Genomic DNA, 20,108 nt, shown 5'->3' with positions numbered 1-20,108 from the left:
GGAGCAGAAATAGGTCACCGCCAAGGTCCTTCTGTCCTTGGATTGCTGTCAATTTCCTCCCGCCCCAGTAGGGTCCTTTCGTCCAGGAGCTGGGGGAGCTGCCGCTTTCTGGGCACTTCGGATTATGTAACCCTGAGTTTGCAGACCCATGAGCAGCTTCGGGGCCATGGACAGCATTTCATTCACCTGAGCTCAGCTCACCAGGCTGATGACAAGTCTGGATAATTCCCACGGTGGCAAGAGCTGGCATGAGGCCAAAGATGGGCTTCTGCATTGGCTTTTGGGTTTGTTTTCATGTTTACCTTGAAATGAGAGCTACAGCACGGGCAGACCTCAACATATGACTATGGGCTCCTGGCCTCTCTCCTTCCACACGGAGCAGTCCCTGAACACACTGCCTGCGGTCACAACCCAAGCCTGCGGTCACAACCCAAGCCCTTTCCTTCGTCCCCCCCACTCATTGAGGCCCCAACAGGAATCAGGGACACCCCTCATAGGAGGGGTTCTAAAGCCAGCGGGGGCCCCTGCTGCCAGACCTCAGCTCAGGCCACATCTCCTAGAAGAGCAGGAAAGAAATTTCCCAGTCCCTCCACTTGAGCAGGACACCAGCCAGGGCAGGAAGGGCTGCTAGATTCACACTCCGTTCATATCCCTTATAACCGCAGGGGAGGGCAGCGCTGTGCACATTTAAATAGGACTAAGAACCACCTATAACGCCATTATTTTGTTGAACCGGTTTTATTTAAATTTTACAGAAACCTGATTGAAGTATGTCATTGTAAGTCCAGTTAACAATTCTACAAAAAACGCACATACGATGCCAGAGTTCCTTAAAAGCAATACCATATTCTTGTCTTGCATAAAACATGCATTTATGTCAACTGCCACACGTTGGCCAAAATTCGTCTCCACAAGAAGAGACAGTCCATCGCGGTCAGTATGAAAACTAGTTGTGAACATAGGTTTAAAAAAAGAGGTTTTCTGGTTAATGTAAAAGAAGGGTCAGTACCTTTCTGGAGGAGCCCTTCAGCCCCGGGAGGAGTGTACTTTGTGCCGGCTGGGAACATGTGGCCTCCGTGGCGGTCCTGGGTGGCCAGGAACCTCGTGGCCAACAAGCCGACGCCCGGAGGCGGAGACCCTGCGGGCCATTGCAGCATCCAGGCGCGAGCCTGCATGGAACAGGTGCAAGTCCTCAGACTCAGATGAGGGTCCCCAGCTGTCCGCCATCTCAGATGCCCCAAACCTGGCAACCTAGCCTCTCTACAAGACCAGTGCAGGGCACACAAGCATGTCCTGTGGCCACAGGCTCCCCGAGCTCCACACACCACTCCTCATGGGGATCTGGAATTAGGAGTCTTGATGCAGAAAACCAGGGGTTGGACCGTTGCTTTGAGGCCCCGATGTTCTCTAGGCCGAGTTCATCTCATCCAGGGCCTGGTATTGGCCATGGCTGGACACACAGAAGGAAATCAATGCTCCCTTGTGGCCCCGAAGCCTCTGAGGCTTAAAGTCACATACCTTAGAGTGTGTCATCTCTTGTCAGCAGAGACCACGTCACTCCCGAGGGAGTTTATCAAAGGTGTTTTCCACATGGACTCAGGGCCATAAAGCACTTTCATACCAACCAAAAGGACTTCCCCTCAAATATGGGGTTTTATACAACCATCCAGAAGGTTCTTCAAAAGAAGATCTCATGGTCATTAGAGAACCAGCTATGGACGTTAACTTTTATTTACATAAAGCTCATCATTCGTGCAGCCTAGGGCCTAGTTGGGAATCTCTCACACACCGTCCGCCTCTTCCGAAACAGGACACTCACTGCCCTGCTCACTACAAGGAAGCTAAACCAGTATCTTTTTTCTTCAACACAGATTTTAAGGGAAAAAATAATAATTTACTGGGGTTCTAAGAACATTTCCATAACAGAACAATATCAAAATAGGTCCGTTTTTACTATACGCTTATGAATATCCCTGATAATATAAAGAAATCCAGAGGACTCTGTAAACCACCAAGATTTCACAGGGTAGTACCCGGTCTGTTTTCTAGGCAGCAGAAAAGGGACTAGTAGTACACTGGCGAGTTTTCTCCAGGAAGCCCTGTGAGCACTACAGTATGGAAATGCTAATATTCTAGTGCCAAGAGAACTATGAATGAAATTTTCACTTGAAATTTATTAGTAAAAATCGTAACAAAGGTTGGCTTCCTCGATCCTGACCTCAGCCAACCTCCCTGCCTGCGACAACATCCAGCCCAGAAAACCATCGGCCCTCAGCCCCACTGAAGGTTGGGCCCGGGTGAGCAAGTTTCAAGACGCCTCTTTGCGGTGAGCACACCGGAGCAAGCACGGATGTGGGAAAGGAGACCAGGCCTGAGGAAGCGCTGACCCAAGGCACCACAATCAGAGGGGTGAGGGACCTAGCGGGGTTCTGGCAGACAGGAAGAAGGCTCCTGCTGTGCCCTGCAGAGCAGGTCCCTGGAGACAACAGCTTTGCGGCAGGGGAGATACGTTCAGGAGTTAAAGAAAATATCATTAGCAAAGAAACCAGTTTACTCTCTCAAAACCAAATCAAACTTCTTAAAACTCAGAAGCAAATAACCTGGGGGTTACTCGGTGGTCCAGCGGTTTGCGCGCCGAGCTGCGCTGGGCAGGGGCGGAGGGGGCCGGCCAGGCGATCGGCACCCACGCTGTGGCTACTGTGGTTAGGGAGGGAAGAGAGCGCAAGGCCGGGACAGGACCAGGTGTGAGATACGCCTCTTTTATTCCGGGCACCATTAAGCGGCCTCCGTGGCGGCCTCCGCTCTAGCTACAGTAATACTGCATGCCGTCCACTCGTCTCCTCTTCTTGGACTGGAATTCTTCGAAGAACTGCTGGATGTCTTCCCTCTTGACCACCTGTTGAGGAAAAACACAGCTTAGGAAGGGGCTGTGCATTCTGTAAGGGCAGTAACCAATCACAATATTCACAGGCGAAAGATCCTGCTGCTAAGAATGCTTTTAATGTGGAATTGATTCCACGGGCCCCATCTCAGAGGCATGGGCCTGGTCAAGGTCACACAGCTAAGAAGAAGAGCAGGACAAGTCCCTACCCTGGGTTCATCACACGGAATGAGAGAAAAGCTGCACCTATCTCACAGTGCCACTCGAGGAGCAGATCAGGTTCAATGCCTGTGAAACACAGCCCGGCACAGAGTAAGTTCTTTTTTTTTTTTTTTTAAAGATTTTATTTAGTAGGCAGAGAAGCAGTCAGAGAAAGAGGGGGAAGCAGGGAAGCAGGCTCCCTGCTCAGCAGAGAGCCCAACGTGGGCGCGATCCCAAGACCCTGAGATTACAACCTGAGCCGAAAGCAGAGGCTTTAACCCACTGAGCTACCCAGGTGTCCCAAGTTCTTAATAAACTGTAGCTGCCGGTGCCTGGGTGGCTCAGTTGTTAAGCATCTGCCTTTGGCTCAGGTCATGATCCCAGAGTCCTGGGATCGAGCCCCCGCACTGGGTTCCCTGCTCAGAGGGGAGCCTGCCTTGGCCTCTCCCTCTGTCCCTCCCCCTGCTCGTGTTCCCTCTCTCTCTAATAAATAAAATCTTAAAAAAAACCCATTAGTTGAAAAGAAACTGGCAGAGTCAGCACACAACTGAGCACCCCGGAGGTCTCCCAAGACCACCGCCTTCTCTCAGTTTCTTGGGAATGTCCTTGGAGCTCCGTGTGAGTACCCAAAGAAAACAAAGTCTGTTTTGCTTTGAGATTTGTATTTTCTTCTTTACTGGAAAAAACTCTGCCCTCTCCATGAGTCCAAAGTCAGAAATGTTTGCTACATCAAAAGAGTAATTGACCGGGACGCCTGGGTGGCTCAGTGGGTTAAGCTGCTGCCTTCGGCTCAGGTCATGATCTTAGGGTCCTAGGATCGAGTCCCGCATCGGGCTCTCTGCTCAGCAAGGAGCCTGCTTCTCTCTCTACCTGCCTCTCCATCTACTTGTGATTTCTCTCTGTCAAATAAATAAATAAAAACCTTTAAAAAAAAAAAAAAAAAAAAAAAAAAAAAGAGTAATTGACCAAAAATAAAGAAGCACTATCTTAGGAAATAGGCTATCCATTTCATGCAGTGAGAAATTCGTCTTCCATTTCACTGGAAAAAGGATTATTAGAGCATCATACAAAGGTGTTTATGATATTAGCAAAATAAAATATTAGAAATAAGAAAATAAGGCAAAGGAACAATATGGATGAAAAGGAAAGTGGGACCACCTTGAAGGAGTCCTTATTCACCCCAAGAATGTCTAGCCAGCTGCTCTGACCTCCAGCTGCTCTGACCTAACTGCCACCCGAAGCCCATCAAAACAGATAGGTTTGGGAATTTAGTTTAGTTTAGTTTTTTTTTTTTTTTTAGATTTTATTTATTACTTGACAGAGAGAGATCACAAGTAGGCAGAGTGGGGGTGGTGCTGAGCAGAGTCTGATGCAGGACTCAATCCCAGGATTCTGGGATCATGACCTGAGGGAAAGCAGAGGCTTCACCCACTGAGTCACCCAGGCACCCCAGGTAACATATTCTTACTACTATGAAAGAATGAAGGTGAGGCAGGAAGAGGGAGAGAAAGAGAAAAAGCAAGCCGGGGGATGCAGGTGAGCATGCGGCAGAGAGGGGAAAAGGTAAGAAAATGGACAAATATTTGCACATGAAGTGAGACTCTCCCCCTTACTCCCCAAGGTAGGCGCTGCAAACATCCACAGACAGCCATGCCAACTTGATGCCTTCCTTGGGGTAAGATAAGATATTTATTAATCCTCTAAGTGGAAGAACAACACAGACCAGTAACTGATATGCCAGCTTCACAAGCACCAAGGCTGAGACAGCTGGTCACCCAGCAAAGAATCAGAGCCCCTAACAGATGCAGGCTCCAGGTGGCCGACCCACTCGAGATGCTGAAGTTCAAAGCTCTACTCTATGTGCTAAATGGCTTGGAACTTCACAATTATAAAATGCTAACATACAGGACACTTGGAAATTCCAGTTTGAAGAAACTGTCCCTACACCGGATCACCAACACTAAATACCGAAAGGCAATAAAAGAAAAGCAATTTTCCTTCAATAAGGTTGGGAGAGGTGACTTAAAAGCATGAAAATTAGAGTGCGCAATTTTAAGCTTCTAGACCCTCAAATGGTCACAGCCAACATGCAGAGTAGAAATGTTGAAGAATAGGGACGCCTGGGTGGCTCAGTTGGTTGGACAACTGCCTTCGGCTCAGGTCATGATCCCGGAGTCCCGGGATCGAGTCCTGCATCACGCTCCCAGCTCCACGGGGAGTCTGCTTCTCCCTCTGACCTTCTCCTCGCTCATGTTCTCTTTCACGGTCTCTCTCTCAAATAAATAAATAAAATCTTTAAAAAAAAAAAAAGAAATGTTGAAGAATAAATACTGGGGATCAATCATAAATCATTTCACCGATTTGTCTCAGACATTTTGTAGTTTCTAAGGATTCTTTCTTTTATAGTCAAACACAAACATAAAATAAAAGGCAGTCCCTCATCTGAGAACATCTACAACTTATCAGGACAAATACAGCCAAAGCAGAGGAACCTTACTGCAGCTTAAGGTTCTTATTTGTTTTTGTAAAGGTCTAGTTACCCATGTCATGGAACAAACAATTAAAAAATATATTGTCCTCTTAAATCATCACATCAGATACAAAAAAAAATTATCATAGACTCATAAAAAGCAGCTCTAGTGATGACAAAGATCCATATACTGAAGACACAGAAGAAAACCTTGAATAAAATTGCTTGTCCTTTCTTTTATGTGATTTCAAGCGTGTGTAGTAAAATCAATAAAGGGCCTTGTGACCACAAACTGCATAAAGCAGAAGGTACAAGAAAAGAGTCAAGAACACACATGCTGGGGCACCTGGGTGGCTCAGTGGGTTAAAGCCTCTGCCTGCGGCTCAGGTCATGATCCCAGGGTCCTGGGATCGAGGCCCACATCAGGCTCGCTGCTCCATGGGGAGCCTGCTTCCTCCTCTCTCTCTGCCTGCCTCTCTGCCTACTTGTGATCTCTGTCAAATAAATAAATCTTTAAAAACAAAAAACAAAAAAACACACATGCTCTGACACATATAAAAGACCTGAAATGCCCACGAATACTGCAGAGGTTAAGACACCTGAAACCAATATAAAATTGCTAACTACACTTCAGTAAAAAAACAGTGCCAAGGTTGAAAGTTACACCTGTGAACATTCTTCGTTTTTGTTTTTATTTTTTTAAGCAGGCTCCTCGCCCAGCATGGAGCCCAACATGGAGCCCAAAGTGGGGGCTGAACTCATGACACCGACATTAAGACCTGCACCAAGATCAAGTCAGATGCTTAACTGACCGAGGCACCCAGGCGTCCCGTGAACATTCTTAGGTCTAGCGAGAGAACTAGAGGAACAGGAATGACTGCAGTTCAAGTACTGCCAAGAAGCGGGAAGCTGAGAATGAGCAACATTCTCTAAAAAATAAGACGCCTACTAAATAGAAAACTCTTAATTTCTGACTTTACAACTCATTATGGAGAAAGGCAGCACTGGGACCCTGTCCAGATCTGCAGGCAGCTCCAAGCTCTTGCCACATTTATGAGCGACGAGAAAGTGGCTTCAAGGAGGCCAGCAAAGACTCCTTCCAAGGGACCAAGTGTCAGCACACTTCCCCGGCAGCCGACAGACACACCTGACTTGATTTCTGTGTCTGCGCACAGCAGAGCAAACCGTCCGAAAGGACAAAAGAAAAGTTAAATTTTGTTTCTATCTGCCTGTGGAGGCCAGAAAAGTATTTCAGAAGAACATTCTGTCACAAATGTATGAATAGTAAAAAGCTAGGAAGTCCTTGTACATTCACCTGCAAGACTGTTTTGAGGATCCCACATTTTAGAATCAGTGTCACCCTTAAAAGCATACAGACTCTCTCATGAGCAAGAAAAATGTTTTCGCCCCAATTGTGAAGGTCTTTTATTCTAAACTATAAAATCAAAAAATCCAAGAAGAGGGGTCTGGCATTAATTTTTCCTTGCCTGGTCATTTTTCCTTCCTCCTCCAAGGATCTCTGCTTGAAGGTCAGGATGGGCAGAATCAGGATGGCTCATGTCCTGGCCTTCTCTGGCCACACAAACTCTCTCCAGACCCTGTACGGCCGCTCCGCTCCTAATTCCCAACAGCCCAGGGCTAGGAGGACTCCCACCATGGCCAGGCCCTGCTTTCCCCACCTCTCACTGATTTCCCTTAGCTCTGCCTGCATTCACCTCCCAAGTTTCCAGTTTGACATACATGGTCATTTCTTCCTCCAAGAAAATAAACAGTTTATTCAGAACATACAGGGCCATGATTAAAGTTCTTTAACTCACATACCGTGCCTTCATCAGCAAATCTCTTGAGATAGTCTTTAAGTTCGGTCTTCAAGTCATTGTATTCTAAATCAAAACAACAAAAGAGGTAGTAAACATGAGACACATCATGTGCTTTTAGAAACAAAGTACTTCTTTCTCACTAAAATTTGAGAATGTTAATAGTTTAAATTTTTCTCTAAGTGAAACGTGCATTGAAACTTGCTCCTATGGGCCGCCTGGGTGCACAGTTGGTTGAGCTTCTGACTCTTGGTTTCGGCTCAAGTCGTGATCTCTGGGTCATGCGATCGAGCCCCACATTGGGCTCTGAGCTCAGCTCAGAGTCCGCTTGAGATTCTCTCTCCCTCTGCCCCTCTTGCTCATGTTCTCTCTCTAAATAAATAAGTAAATAAATAAATAAATAAGAAATAAATTTCTCCTGAGTTTTTTCATTTTGATATCAAGGACCCTACTTCTTTAAAAAACAAACCAACCAACAACAACAACAACAAAAACAAAAACCTCAGGACCAAAAAGATTAAGTTATTTTTTAAATTTTTAAAAGATTACTTATTTATTTTGAGAGAGAAAGAGAATACAAGCAGGGTGAGGGGCAGAGGGAGAAGCAGACTCCCCCGCTGAGCAGGGAGCGGGATGCAGGGCTCGATTCTGGAACTCCAGGATCATGACCTGGGCCAAGGGGAGACTCTTAACCCACTGAGCCACCCAGGTGCCCCAGCTAAGATTTTTTTTTTTTAAAGATTTTATTTACTTCACAGAGAGAGACACACACACAGAGAGAGAGAGAGGACACAACCAGCAGGAGTGGAAGAGGGAGAAGCAGGCTTTCCGCCAAGCAGGGAGTCCGATGTGGGGCTTGATCCCAGGACCCTGAGATCATGACCTGAGCTAAAAGGCAGACACTGAACAACTGAGTCACCAGACACCCTGTCAGCTAAGAATTTTTTAAAGGGCTTCCTATGGGGTACCTGGATGGCTCAGGGGGTTAAGCCTCTGCCTTTGGCTCAGGTCATGATCCCAGGATCCTGGGATCGAGCCCCACACTGGGCTCTCTGCTCAGCAGGGAGCCTGCTTCCCTTTCTCTCTCTCTGCCTGCCCCTCTGTCTACTTGTAATGTCTGTCAAATAAATAAATAAAATCTTTTAAAAAATATAAATAAACAAATAAATAAATGGCTTCCTATATCTCTGGAATCCTAGTAGTTGAAATAATCTTGGGCTTGTCAAACTTTACGTTTTAAGACTTATTCACTCACTTAATAGTTTCTGTTATGTATGAGGCCCCCCCCAAGGGCCACAGAAATCTTTCAGATGCAGCCTCCATCCTTGAAAAGCTTTTAGTCTACCAGAGGCAAAGGAAATTCATCAAACAGTTAAAAACGAAAGACAGAAATGATGACTGCCTCTGAAGGGGTGGTACCCGAGCAGACACCAGGATGGAAATGACCAAGATCAGCTGGGCACACTGGGGGACCATCTGTAAAGGTCTGCCAGCAAGGGCTGGGATATTTCCCCCTCTGGTGGCTTCCTGGAGGACGGGTAATGTTCAATGCAAACCATTTCAGTGGATGGAGAAAGATACTGATTTTCTATTATTCCTTACTCATACATCTACCATGAATCAAAAAAGCACACGTTAAGGGTTCTCAAGCACCTATCGCTTCTAGCACGTAATTCTGACAGTGGTAACAACCACTGCATACCCAGCAACGCTACAATCAGGCAAGTGTAATTGAAGGCTACTTTATAATTCCAATTTCAAACCTTGTTTGTATTAGGTGAAAACAACAATTAAGTGCTCACTAAACATATTTTAAGAGTTAAGGAAACCTTAATGAGCTTTGTGAATTTTTGTTCAAACAGCATTTACCACAAATGAGTTCCACTTGCTGGACTCTGTCCATGCTGTTAAGGGTGTCCATTAAAGGGTCCCTCCTGTCAGCTGCCTGGTCGACCTTGCCCTTGTTTTCATAAGCCAGAACTGTGTCATATTCATCTGTCAGGAACAGGACATCTAGCTCGCCATACATTTTCTTCAAAAAATAAAACCAGTTTCCCATTAGAACTGTATGTTATTCTCAGAAAGTCAACTTCAGGAGAATCACTACAAATGTATTTAATGTTTTCAGGTTAACTGCCAGAAAACCTGAGCCTTTAGTACAGAAATGCTTGAGTGATTTATTCTTCCTGCCCAAATCTCTCTCAGGAATCTCCCAACTTCCCAGTAGGTGTTGTGGGGTCTTTATTTAAAAACGACGGACTTAACGTAACTTTCATGGATATTTTTATTTCCAAGCAAATTCTACGATATAAAAAAGAGAAGAACTTCTATTTTCTACTGAAATGAAGATAAGTGAATAAAAAGTCCTACATAATTCCTAATTTCTCCCACAAGCAGTCAGACAACAAGTAGCATTACATACATTTGTTTAATATAAAATATTTCAGAGTTCTCTACAGTCCTAGCAACAGTTTCATAAATATATTTTCCAGATGGCCCTATTTGTGGCATCGGTCCATAACAAACACGGTAACATAACGGTGACCCCGAACTCACCATGCAGTCTTTGCAGGTACATAACTTGCTGCGCCAGTTGACGGGCCAATAGGTGGCAGTGTCCTTCTTTACAAAGCGCTTAGCATTAAGCTCTTGAAGTCTGCAGCCAGACTGTGATTCTGAGTTGAGATGCTGATTCTTAAACCCTGTCTGAAATGAAATGAAATTCTGAAATGTGTTTTTTACACTATCACAGTTTCCAGAGCTTAGGCTATAGAGAGGAATTTCTTTAGGCATGAAATCCTACGGAGCTTCCAGAATTAATGCTTCCGCTTTATTTCTTTTATGTCTCAGACTTCCTATGTTACCTGAAGATCAGATTCAGAACTAGAGCTGGCACATGGTTCATTAGTCTGCTCTGCTTTGACTTCCTGGACTGCATCCTTTCCATGTTCTGGAACATCCTCTCTGAGGCTACTATCTTGATGATCTCCATTTTCGGGTTTGATGACTTCCTGATCACCTGTTCCATCAACATTCAGCACCAACCCGTCATCCTCTGTGGACACTTTGGTGACTGCGGGTTCAGTGCAAAGAAACACACACACATATCCATATTATTATTAAACAGTGAAATCACTTAGTCTGATCATAAAAAATTTCAGAATCTGGAAAAAGAGAGTCAACTTTATTCTCTGGAATAAAGAGAAAGGAATCATCAACTCTTTTTTAGGTTATGTCTACCTAATCCAGAGTTCAAGTAATTGAACGGTTCATTTAAAAATGTCAGTCACAGGACGCTGGATGGCTCAGTCTGACTTTGGCTCAGGTCATGATCCCAGGGTCCTGGGACTGAGTCCCACATCGGGGAGCTTCTTACTCAGCGGGAAGCCTGCTTCTCTCTCTTCCTGCCACTCTCCCTGCTTGTGCTCTCTCTCTTTCTCTGACAAATAAAATCTTAAAAAAAAAAAAAGTCAATCACAGGGCACCTAACCGGCTCAGTCAGAAGAACATGCAATCGATCTTATGGTCATGAGTTCAAGCCCCACACTGAGTGCAGAGATTAGTTAAATAAATACATCTTTGGGACACCTGGGTGGTTTACTGGTTAGGTGTCTGCCTTCGGCTCAGGTCATGATCCGAAGGTCCTGGACTGAGCCCCACACTGGGCTCCCTGCTCGGCAGGAAGCCTGCTTCTCCCTCTCCTCCTGCTCATGCTCTCTTGCTATGTCTGTTGAAATCTTGGTTTCTCTCTCGCAAATAAATAAATAAACCTTTAAAAATAAACAAAAATTAAAAATTAAAACGTCAGTCACTGGAGTGCCTGGGTGGCTCAGCGGGTTAAAGCCTCTGCCTCCGGCTCAGGTCGTGATCCCAGGGTCCTGGAACGGAGCCCTACATCAGGCTCCTTGCTCAGCAGGGAGCCTGCTTCTCCCTCTGCCTGCCACTGCCCCCTGCTTTTACTCTCTCTCTCTCTTTCTCTGATAAATGAATAAATAAAATCTTAAAAAAAAAAAAAAAGAACTTTGAGACAAATCAAAAGAGTAGGGTTAGATTTTAGGTATGGCTATGCTGTTTGTGGTTCATATGGTAAAATGTTCCCTAAAGGTGAGAAGGATAAGACATTATGAGGTCAGAGCAGCAAACACTATGAGTAACTGCCACTCTAAAAATAAATTAATTAATACATTTGCATTATCAGTAAAATAAAATACCTAATGCCTCAAGACCATTCATTGTTGATTAGCTGTTTCAGGCCAATTTCTATAGTATATACATAATACAATATAATATAAGCACTGGGTAGCGAATTACACCCCACACCTCCCAACCAATAGCATGTCTTCCATTTAAGAACAATTTATTTTGGTTCTATTTATTTTTCAAAGTCCCATTCAAAAACTTCCTCTTCCATTTTCCCGGATTCTGGTCTCCTCCAACTTAAAAACAGTTGCTAAAAGACCCTTGACCATAGGAAACAGCCTGAGGGTTGCTGGAGGGGAGGGGGTGGGGGATGGGAAACTGGGTGACGGGCATGAAAGAGGACACAGAATGGAATGAGCACTGGGTGTTATATAAGGCTGATGAATCCCTGACCTCTACCTCTGAAACTAATAATACACTGTAAGTTAATGAATTGAATTTAAATTTAGAAAAAAAAACAAAACAGTTGCTAAAAATTCTGGATTGAACACAGAAATGCCACGAGCCCGGGTTTGGGGCACCCCGATACCACAGAGACACGTACCCGCCAGCTGCGCAGCGTAAGCCCACAGGAAGGAGCAGCGCTTCATACAAGCCTGGCACACCATCTCCTGGAAGTCTCCGCTCTCGGGGGGAACGGCACCGAGATGCTGTGAATACGGGAAACCGAGGATTTTGCTTGTGGTCTCCAAGCTGCCCCAAATCCTCGTTATGTAATGAACAAATACCACAATACAGCACCGATCCTATCTTCATAGTTTATTTTTAGAAGAGTAATCATAAGGTAAAAGATAACGCCATTCAAAAAGAAAGGCTCTTTTCTCTTTTTGTGAAGACGAGGGCTTTAAAAGGTCAAAGCTTTCCTTACCCTCCCGTGGAACCAGTCTTCGCAGACCACACACTGGATCATCTCATCCGGAATCTAACGTGGAAAGCAGTTCGCATGTTAATGAGTACAGTGAATTCTGGGACACAGAAGTCAATCTGGCAAACAGTAGAAGCAGATACTAAATGATTCTCTGGCGATTCTGTGAGACTGCTCTCCATGTGCCAACAGTCAAGGGGACAGGGAGAAGGAGCGGGTCATGGGGCCAGAGAAGCTCACTCTCCAGGAACTGCTTTGCAGAAGGAGCACACTGAGGTGAGCACTTTGGAAGCAACCATCAAAAATTCACTTGGGCGGGGGGCGCCTGGGTGGCTCAGTGGGTTAAGCCTCTGCCTTCGACTCAGGCCATGATCCCTGGGTCCTAGGATGGAGCCCAGTATTGGGCTCTCCGCTCCGCAGGGAGCCTGCTTTCCTTCCTCTCTCTGCCTACTTATGATCTCTGTCTGTCAAATAAATAAATAAAATCTTTTAAAAAAAATTCACTTTGGGGGTGCCTGGGTGGCTCAGTGGGTTAAGCCGCTGCCTTCGGCTCAGGTCATGATCTCAGGGTCCTGGGATCGAGTCCCACATCGGGCTCTCTGCTCAGCAGGGAGCCTGCTTTCTCCTCTCTCTCTCTCTGCCTACTTGTGATCTCTCTCTGTCAAATAAATAAATAAAATCTTTAAAAAAAAAAAAAATTCACTTTGGTTACTTGGCATCTTTTCATTTTATCCATAAACCAATGCCCAGGGAGGTAAGACGACTTGACCAATGCAGAATGTGGCAACCCCACATTCTTCAACCCCATCATTTTACTTAAACTGGAAAGTAAATATCATAACCAGTCTTTTGATAATATGGATAGCAACAATTTCCCTAACTTGAATTAGTTAAATAATTAAGCAATTAAATTCTGGCCCTAGGAAAACAATATACCAAAGGGCACAGACTCTTTTTGGAGTGGTTTTCCTTTCATTCCCAGGCTTTCATGTCTACTGATTAATACCCCAATGTTGTTCTGTCTTTTCCCTACTATAACTTCTTAAAGGGGAAAAAGTGTATGTACCTTTATACATGCCCATACATAGACCTATACACACACACACACACTATATGTGTGTATGTGTGTGTATATATATATATATATATATATATATATAATTCTTTTTTCTGCCTTGTTCAATTTATTCAACATCTTATTTCTGTCTTTTAACAGTGTCATAACACTTTACCTCGTAACTTAAAATATCCAGTTTTAAGGATTTTTTTTTTAATATTTTATTTATGGGCGCCTGGGTGGCTCAGTGGGTTAAGCCGCTGCCTTCGGCTCAGGTCATGATCTCAGGGTCCTGGGATCGAGTCCCACATCGGGCTCTCTGCTCAGCAGGGAGCCTGTTTCCTCCTCTCTCTCTCTGCCTGCCTCTCTGCCTACTTGTGATCTCTCTCTGTCAGATAAATAAATAAAATCTTTAAAAAAAATAAAAAAATAAAAAAATAAAAAAATAAAATATTTTATTTATTTATTTGACAGACAGAGAGCACAAGTAGGCAGAGAGGCAGGCAGAGAGAGAGGTGGAAGCAGCTCCCCGCCAAGCAGAGAGCCCGATGCGGGGCTTGATCCCAGGACCCTGGGAGCATGACCTGAGTCAAAGGCAGAGGCTTTAACCCACTGAGCCACCCAGGCGCCCCTAAGGATTTTTTTTTTTAAAGATTTATTTATTTGACAGAGAGAGACATAGCAAGAGTGGGAACAAGCAGGAGGAGTGGGAGAGGGAGAAGCAGGCTTCCCACTGAGCAGGGAGCCCAATGTGGGACTCAATCCCAGAACCCTGAGACCATGACCTGAGCCGAAGGCAGCCACCCAACAACTGAGCCACCCAGGCGCCCCAGTTTTAAGGTTTTATCTTTGTTAACTCAAAGATATCTTCAACTTGTTCCCCTACATAATTTGGTTCAATAATTACAGTTCCAAGACAACTAGAAAGCAAGAGGGCAAAAGGCTAATTTCTCTAAACATAAAAGCACTTCTTCAAATCAGTAAATACACAAACAAAAGCCAGTCAAAATATGGGCCAAGACTATGAACAGACAATTCAGATAGGTTATTACAAATATTTAATAAGCTCATGTATGATGCATAATCTCACGCATGATCAGGGAAAGGAAATCTTTAAAAGATAATGGGGTGCTTGGGTGGCTCAGTGGGTTAACCCTCTGCCTTCGGCTCAGATCATGGTCTCAGCGTCCTGGAATCGAGCCCCACATCGGGCTTTCTGCTCAGCAGAGAGCCTGCTTCCTCCTTTCTCTCTGCCTGATCTCTCTCTCTCTGTCAAATAAATAAATAAAATCTTAAAAAAAAAAAAAAAAAGAGAGAGAGAGATATTGCTCTTCACCCATCAACATGGCAAAATGTAAAAAGACTGCGAATACGTAGGCCTAACAAGAGTATAGGGAAAACACACTACCATCTACTATTTGCGACTGAACTCTTTTTGCAGGAAATATAAGTATCCTATGTCTCTCACTGGTTCTCCCTCTAGGTATCCATTAATGCTCGCAGGAATACACTCAGTCATATTACTGTATAAGGATGTTCACCGCAGCTTTCTTTACAATGCCCAGAAATCACACAGCAGCAGTCTGCGACAGGACACCCAGGTCACTAACTTACAGCAGGTCACGTTATGAAGTGACCTGGGAGCAAGGTGGATTTGTGCGGTGTCATGTGGAAAGAGGCCTGTGATATACTGGTAAGTGAGAAAAGCTACACAAGTGAATGTACTGAATTTTCACTTTTGTTAAAAGGAAACTACACATTGAAACACACACCCACTTACATGGGCAGAGAAAGAGGTCTAAAAACATATCCCCCAAAAAGGTTATATCTAGGAAGTAAGAAGATGGAGTGAGGAAGAAGAAAAATTCTTTAAATTCTGTGAATATTTTTAAATAAATTTTAAACGTTTTGGGCGCCTGGGTGACTCAATGGGTTAAGCCTCTGCCTTCAGCTCAGGTCTTGATCTCAGGGTCCTGGGATCGAGCCCCGCATTGGGCTCTCTGCTCGGCAGGGAGCCTGCCTCCCCCTCTCTCTCTGTCTGCTGCTCTGCCTACTTGTGATCTCTCTGTCAAATGAATAAATAAAATCTTTTAAAAATAAAATTAATTAAAAAAATATTAAAATTTTGTATATATTGAAATCTTTAAGAGGATTCAGTCTGTATACCCCATTTCTTTTCTTTCAGGGAGGCAAGAAGTTGAAGATCATTTTTTGGACAATGTTTGGGGGAGCAGAGCAGGCAAGCAACGAGAGAGAGGAAGGAAGAAAGCGCTGGCCTTGAGAAAGTCCTGTCCAATATTTCACTCTCATGGTGTAGAGTGAGAATAGTCGAGATCTGATTGGTACCAGTTACAGCTCCAGCCCAGATTCCTAGGAAAGGATAAACCTAGAATCCTCTCATAATCCCCAAATCCCCTCTTAACAGCTACGGAGATCCACACTGGACAACAGGCCGAGGAGTGAAGGCTAGAGGAATTAACCTCCAAGTAACCTCTAATTCTCTTACCTCATCCTCAGGATCAGGATAAGGTCTCTTACAAATGCAGTACAATCCAAAAAAGTTGTCATTGTATTTATTGCCGGGATTTATCTTTGCTTTGTCCTGAAAGAGATTAATTTCAATATAAAATATGGTCTAATTTTGACTATAATTTCAGGTATCATGAAAGTATAAATTATCATAAATGCCATACAAATGATCATATATACGACATATAATACATTATATTTATTATATATCATCAGTGTAATATAGTAAGGCATGATAAATAACATGAATATAATATCATAAATATCATAAATTTCCTATTGCATGAAGTCCATGCATTCAATCAACTTCTACATTAAATAACTTCCTCCCCAAAAGTTGGTCTTTAACTTTCAAAGTACCAAGAAAAAGAATTCACTCCTATTAAAAGGGTACTTTTTCCAAGACACAGAGTATAAATAAAATTAATTTTTTGTACTCTCTTTGCAGTAATTGGAGGAAACCAAATATGTCAAATTTAATTATAAATGTTGGTCAAAGTTAATTATAAATATTAATGATCGACCCATGTAAATGAACACTGGCCTAGAATTTCGAAGTATTTCTTAATGCCCAGCTGTGATTGCCAAAGCTCCCAGGTTACTGGAAGGTAAAAAAGCAGGCAAGGAAATTGTCTAAAAATAACCTCGAAAGGAGGGAAATAGTAATTATAACGGAATAGTAATTATGACTAGACAGTGTAAAATCCCTTCCTTTCTACTTAGGTTTTGTTACTTCAGTAAACGTTACCGTATAATTAGCAAAAAAGCAGTGAAAAACTCCTGTGTGCATCTAGCTCACATTCAATACGAGCAGTTTTTTGTTTTTAAAGTCATACCCTTTGTTTTAAAAGCCTTAAACCATGAGCACAACCAATATAATCAAACCTGAGTTACTTTAAAGAACATTCCCACCAAAATATTTCATATTAATTACAGTCTGTAGTATAGGCTCTAAACAGGTTAGTTTTCCAACACCATAAAAAATGGAATACAGTCTAATACTGATTTGCCTATTTGCAAAGAATAAGCATAAGAACTTCCTTTTGGGGGGTGCCTGCGTGACTCAGTGGGTTAAAGCCTCTGCCTTCAGCTCAGGTCATGATCTCAGGGTCCTGGCATTGAGTCCCACATCAGGCTCTCTGCTTGGCAGGGAGCCTTCTTCCTCCTCTCTCTCTCTCTGCCTGCCTCTCTGCCTACTTGTGATCACTATCTGTCAAATAAATAAATAAAATCTTAAAAAAAAAAAAAAAAGAACTTCCTTTTTGGAAAATGCATAGTTTTAATCCACTTTCGCAAATATCAGTCTCAGCTATTTTCAGTGCATTTTTAGTTACAGTGCTTACTTACAGGAAATAATTTGCATTCCAAATTTTTAAACTTGCTGTTCCCACAATCACAACGAAAGTTTCTGGAAAAAATGAGGAAAAACAGCTTTTAATTTTTCTTTTAAATCTAAGGAGTTACTCTTTAAATTAATACCACAGCCCAAAAAGTGATCTTGGTTGTTGTTCATGTATCCAATTTAAAATTTCTCCAAGCATATAACAATAAAATAAACATGCACAGAGACAAATATTTATATCACACATACACAAACAGACAAGTAAAACAATGGCAGGAGGAGGAGGACAGTTTGAGTTTTTACCGTAATTATACTTTAAAAGGCCCTCTGGAAAAACTGTTCTCTCCAATTTAATTACATTAAATTACATTAAATTTGACCAGTGCACAACTACTTTAAATGGAAAAACAAGTAAAACAGTATAGGTGGGAAAGAATTCAAACACTTAAAAAGCATTCAGCACCAATGTCTAACTGTCTTTACCTTTTTGTGTATAGCTCAAATAGTTTATGACTTCCATGACATTCGTAACTGCAAGCCAGGCAAATTCCTGCTGGTTCTTCTCCCTCTGGGGTGCACGTACTACAGGCATATAGTGCTTGTCTCTTTACTGAGCCCTAAAAGACAGCCCCAAAATGGAAAGAGATAATAATTACACAAGAAAGTACCAAAACACCGTTGCATGTTTCAAATCATTATATATGTCCTATATTGGTGTTCATTTTCATACAAATTTTTCTTAAAATGATAGTTTTAAATTCCCAGCCAGATGAAAATAAGAAAAAGCTTGTCTGCACAACATTTTAACACATGAAAATATAGGAGAATATGCACAGGTTTATGTAAGCAGTATCACACTTATAATTTTGGAAAACACTTGTGATTCTGCCAAAGAGAAAATCAATGCATTAAAAGAACCCTTTGACTTTAGGAGGTGCATGCAGAAATATTTAGAGTGTCATTGTGTCTGCAACTTATTTTCAAATAATTCGGGGGAAAAAGTGTATTATATAGAAAAGAGAGACAAAACATACGTGACAAAAAATGAATACATGTAAGAGATACACAGGAGTTCGTAATATTATTCTTTCAACATACCTACAGACTTAAATTCTTTCAAAATTAAAAGCTGGGAGGAAAAACAGGCAATACTCGTCGAAATCTTGACAGTGGTTACTCTCTAGAAAGGAGGGAGACAGAAGCTTCTAGGATGCCCTTAATGTTCTATTTCTTGATCTGGGGGGCAGGGGTTAGTAGGTACATACATATGTTCACCTTTTCCCCCAACCCATAGACACGACTCGTGTGATTTTCCGCATACTTTACTATAGTAAAAAGAAAATTTTTAGGAAGTCTGTTTTATAAAGCTAACTACATTTCTAGAAAGGCTTACACACATTTTTTTTTTTTTTAAGAGAAAAAGTTGTTTTAGTGGTGACCAAAGGTTTTAAAATAGCAGCCAACATCTGGGACTATCTGTAGATACCAGGTTAATTCAACAATCTAACCACTGAGCAGGGTAAACTCAACCGGTCCACGATGACAAGTGGTATTATGAGCTCAGTCCGCACCACATAACGGCCCCAAGTCTCTCGCCTCGTCCCCCAATTTCCACGCATCCCCCAGAGTCTGGGTAACCTCCTTCTTCCTACCAATTCTCATCCCGACTAGATTCCTTCTACCCACCTTGTTCCATTTTTGTACCTAGAAACACAGGACGAGTCACAACGCACCCCCTCAAATCCTGATTCATAACGTCTTCCAAATCCCAAATTTACCCTTCAAGCAAATCCTCTCCTTTCCTCCCCTCTTTCGCCAGTGCCACCTGCTGTCGCGGTTCCGGTCGGCTTCCGTGGGGGGCGGGGGGCGGGATGCAAATAGACACTGTACTTGCTTCGTCTGGCCAAAAAAACTACTACGAGCTCGCGCTTGTCAAGCTAAATTGTAGAGGATTAGCTGTCAAGGAACCCAGCCCAGGGGAGCTTTTTCAAATCCAGAGCTCTCTCCTTTAACTCTGCTTTGACTCTCCCCATTCGCTTCCTAAAAAACACTCTTAGGACGCGAAAAGTAAGGACAAAGATGCCGGGATCTGAGAGGTCACGGAGACGGTTTCTGAAACGCAGCCGAGGCACGGAGGAGAGACGGGAGAGGAAGGAAAGAGCAGGGGCCCCACGGCCGGAGCCAGCAGAGTCCAGAGGGACCGGACGAAGGAAGACCGAGGGAGGAGGGGGGCCCTGCTGGCTACAGGCTAAGAAGGAGGACCCACGAGGCTGAGGTTTAAGGGCAGCTGGGCCTGGGACGGGGAAGCCTACGACGAACGGCGGGAATAGGGCAAGGCGGGTCGGGAACAGGAGGTTCGGCGGGAGCCCGGGGGAGGCGAGGCCCGGGCCGCGCGCCCACCTGCGAGTAGGAGCACTTCTCGGAGTCGCTGCCGCCCAGTACGGCGCACGCCTCGTTCTCCAGCTCCTCGTCCTCCTCTAGAACGTCGACCAACGATACCACGGGCTCCAGCTCCGACTGCCGCCCAGCGGACCCCTCCGCCCCGGCCATCCTCAACTGTCAGCGGGACCGCCGCTCGGCCCGGCGGAGGCGGGAAAAGCGGCTGCGGGAGGCGTGGCCGGAGGAGGCGGAGCCCAATGCTAAGAGCCAATCCCAAAGAAGGGAAGAGAAGGAAGGAGGAGGAGCGACTCCCGACAAACGGAAGTCACGCCTCTCCCTTGGCCCGCCTGCGCCCGCCCGCGCCTGC

The 20,108-nt window shown here is 44.0% G+C and overlaps 1 protein-coding gene across 1 annotated transcript; it reads right to left on the bottom strand.

Annotated features, from left to right (window-relative positions):
• Nucleotides 1-719: 719 nt before the first annotated feature.
• UBR7 (ubiquitin protein ligase E3 component n-recognin 7) lies at nt 720-20,029 on the bottom strand. Its single transcript, XM_059182956.1, has 11 exons — nt 19,763-20,029; nt 17,846-17,979; nt 17,368-17,428; nt 15,998-16,093; nt 12,438-12,491; nt 12,114-12,219; nt 10,234-10,442; nt 9,926-10,075; nt 9,239-9,401; nt 7,374-7,435; nt 720-2,896 (listed from the first exon to the last, which is right to left on the bottom strand). The coding sequence occupies exons 1-11, from the start codon at nt 19,910-19,912 to the stop codon at nt 2,804-2,806; spliced, it is 1,278 nt and encodes a 425-aa protein (XP_059038939.1). The 5' UTR covers nt 19,913-20,029; the 3' UTR covers nt 720-2,803.
• Between the last annotated feature and the right edge of the window lie 79 nt (nt 20,030-20,108).

The sequence above is a fragment of the Mustela lutreola genome, chromosome 7, assembly GCF_030435805.1.
Source record: "Mustela lutreola isolate mMusLut2 chromosome 7, mMusLut2.pri, whole genome shotgun sequence".
Classification (NCBI taxonomy): domain Eukaryota; kingdom Metazoa; phylum Chordata; class Mammalia; order Carnivora; family Mustelidae; genus Mustela; species Mustela lutreola.
Note: the sequence above shows the minus strand (reverse complement) of the source record. Positions and strands in the feature narration are given on the sequence as shown.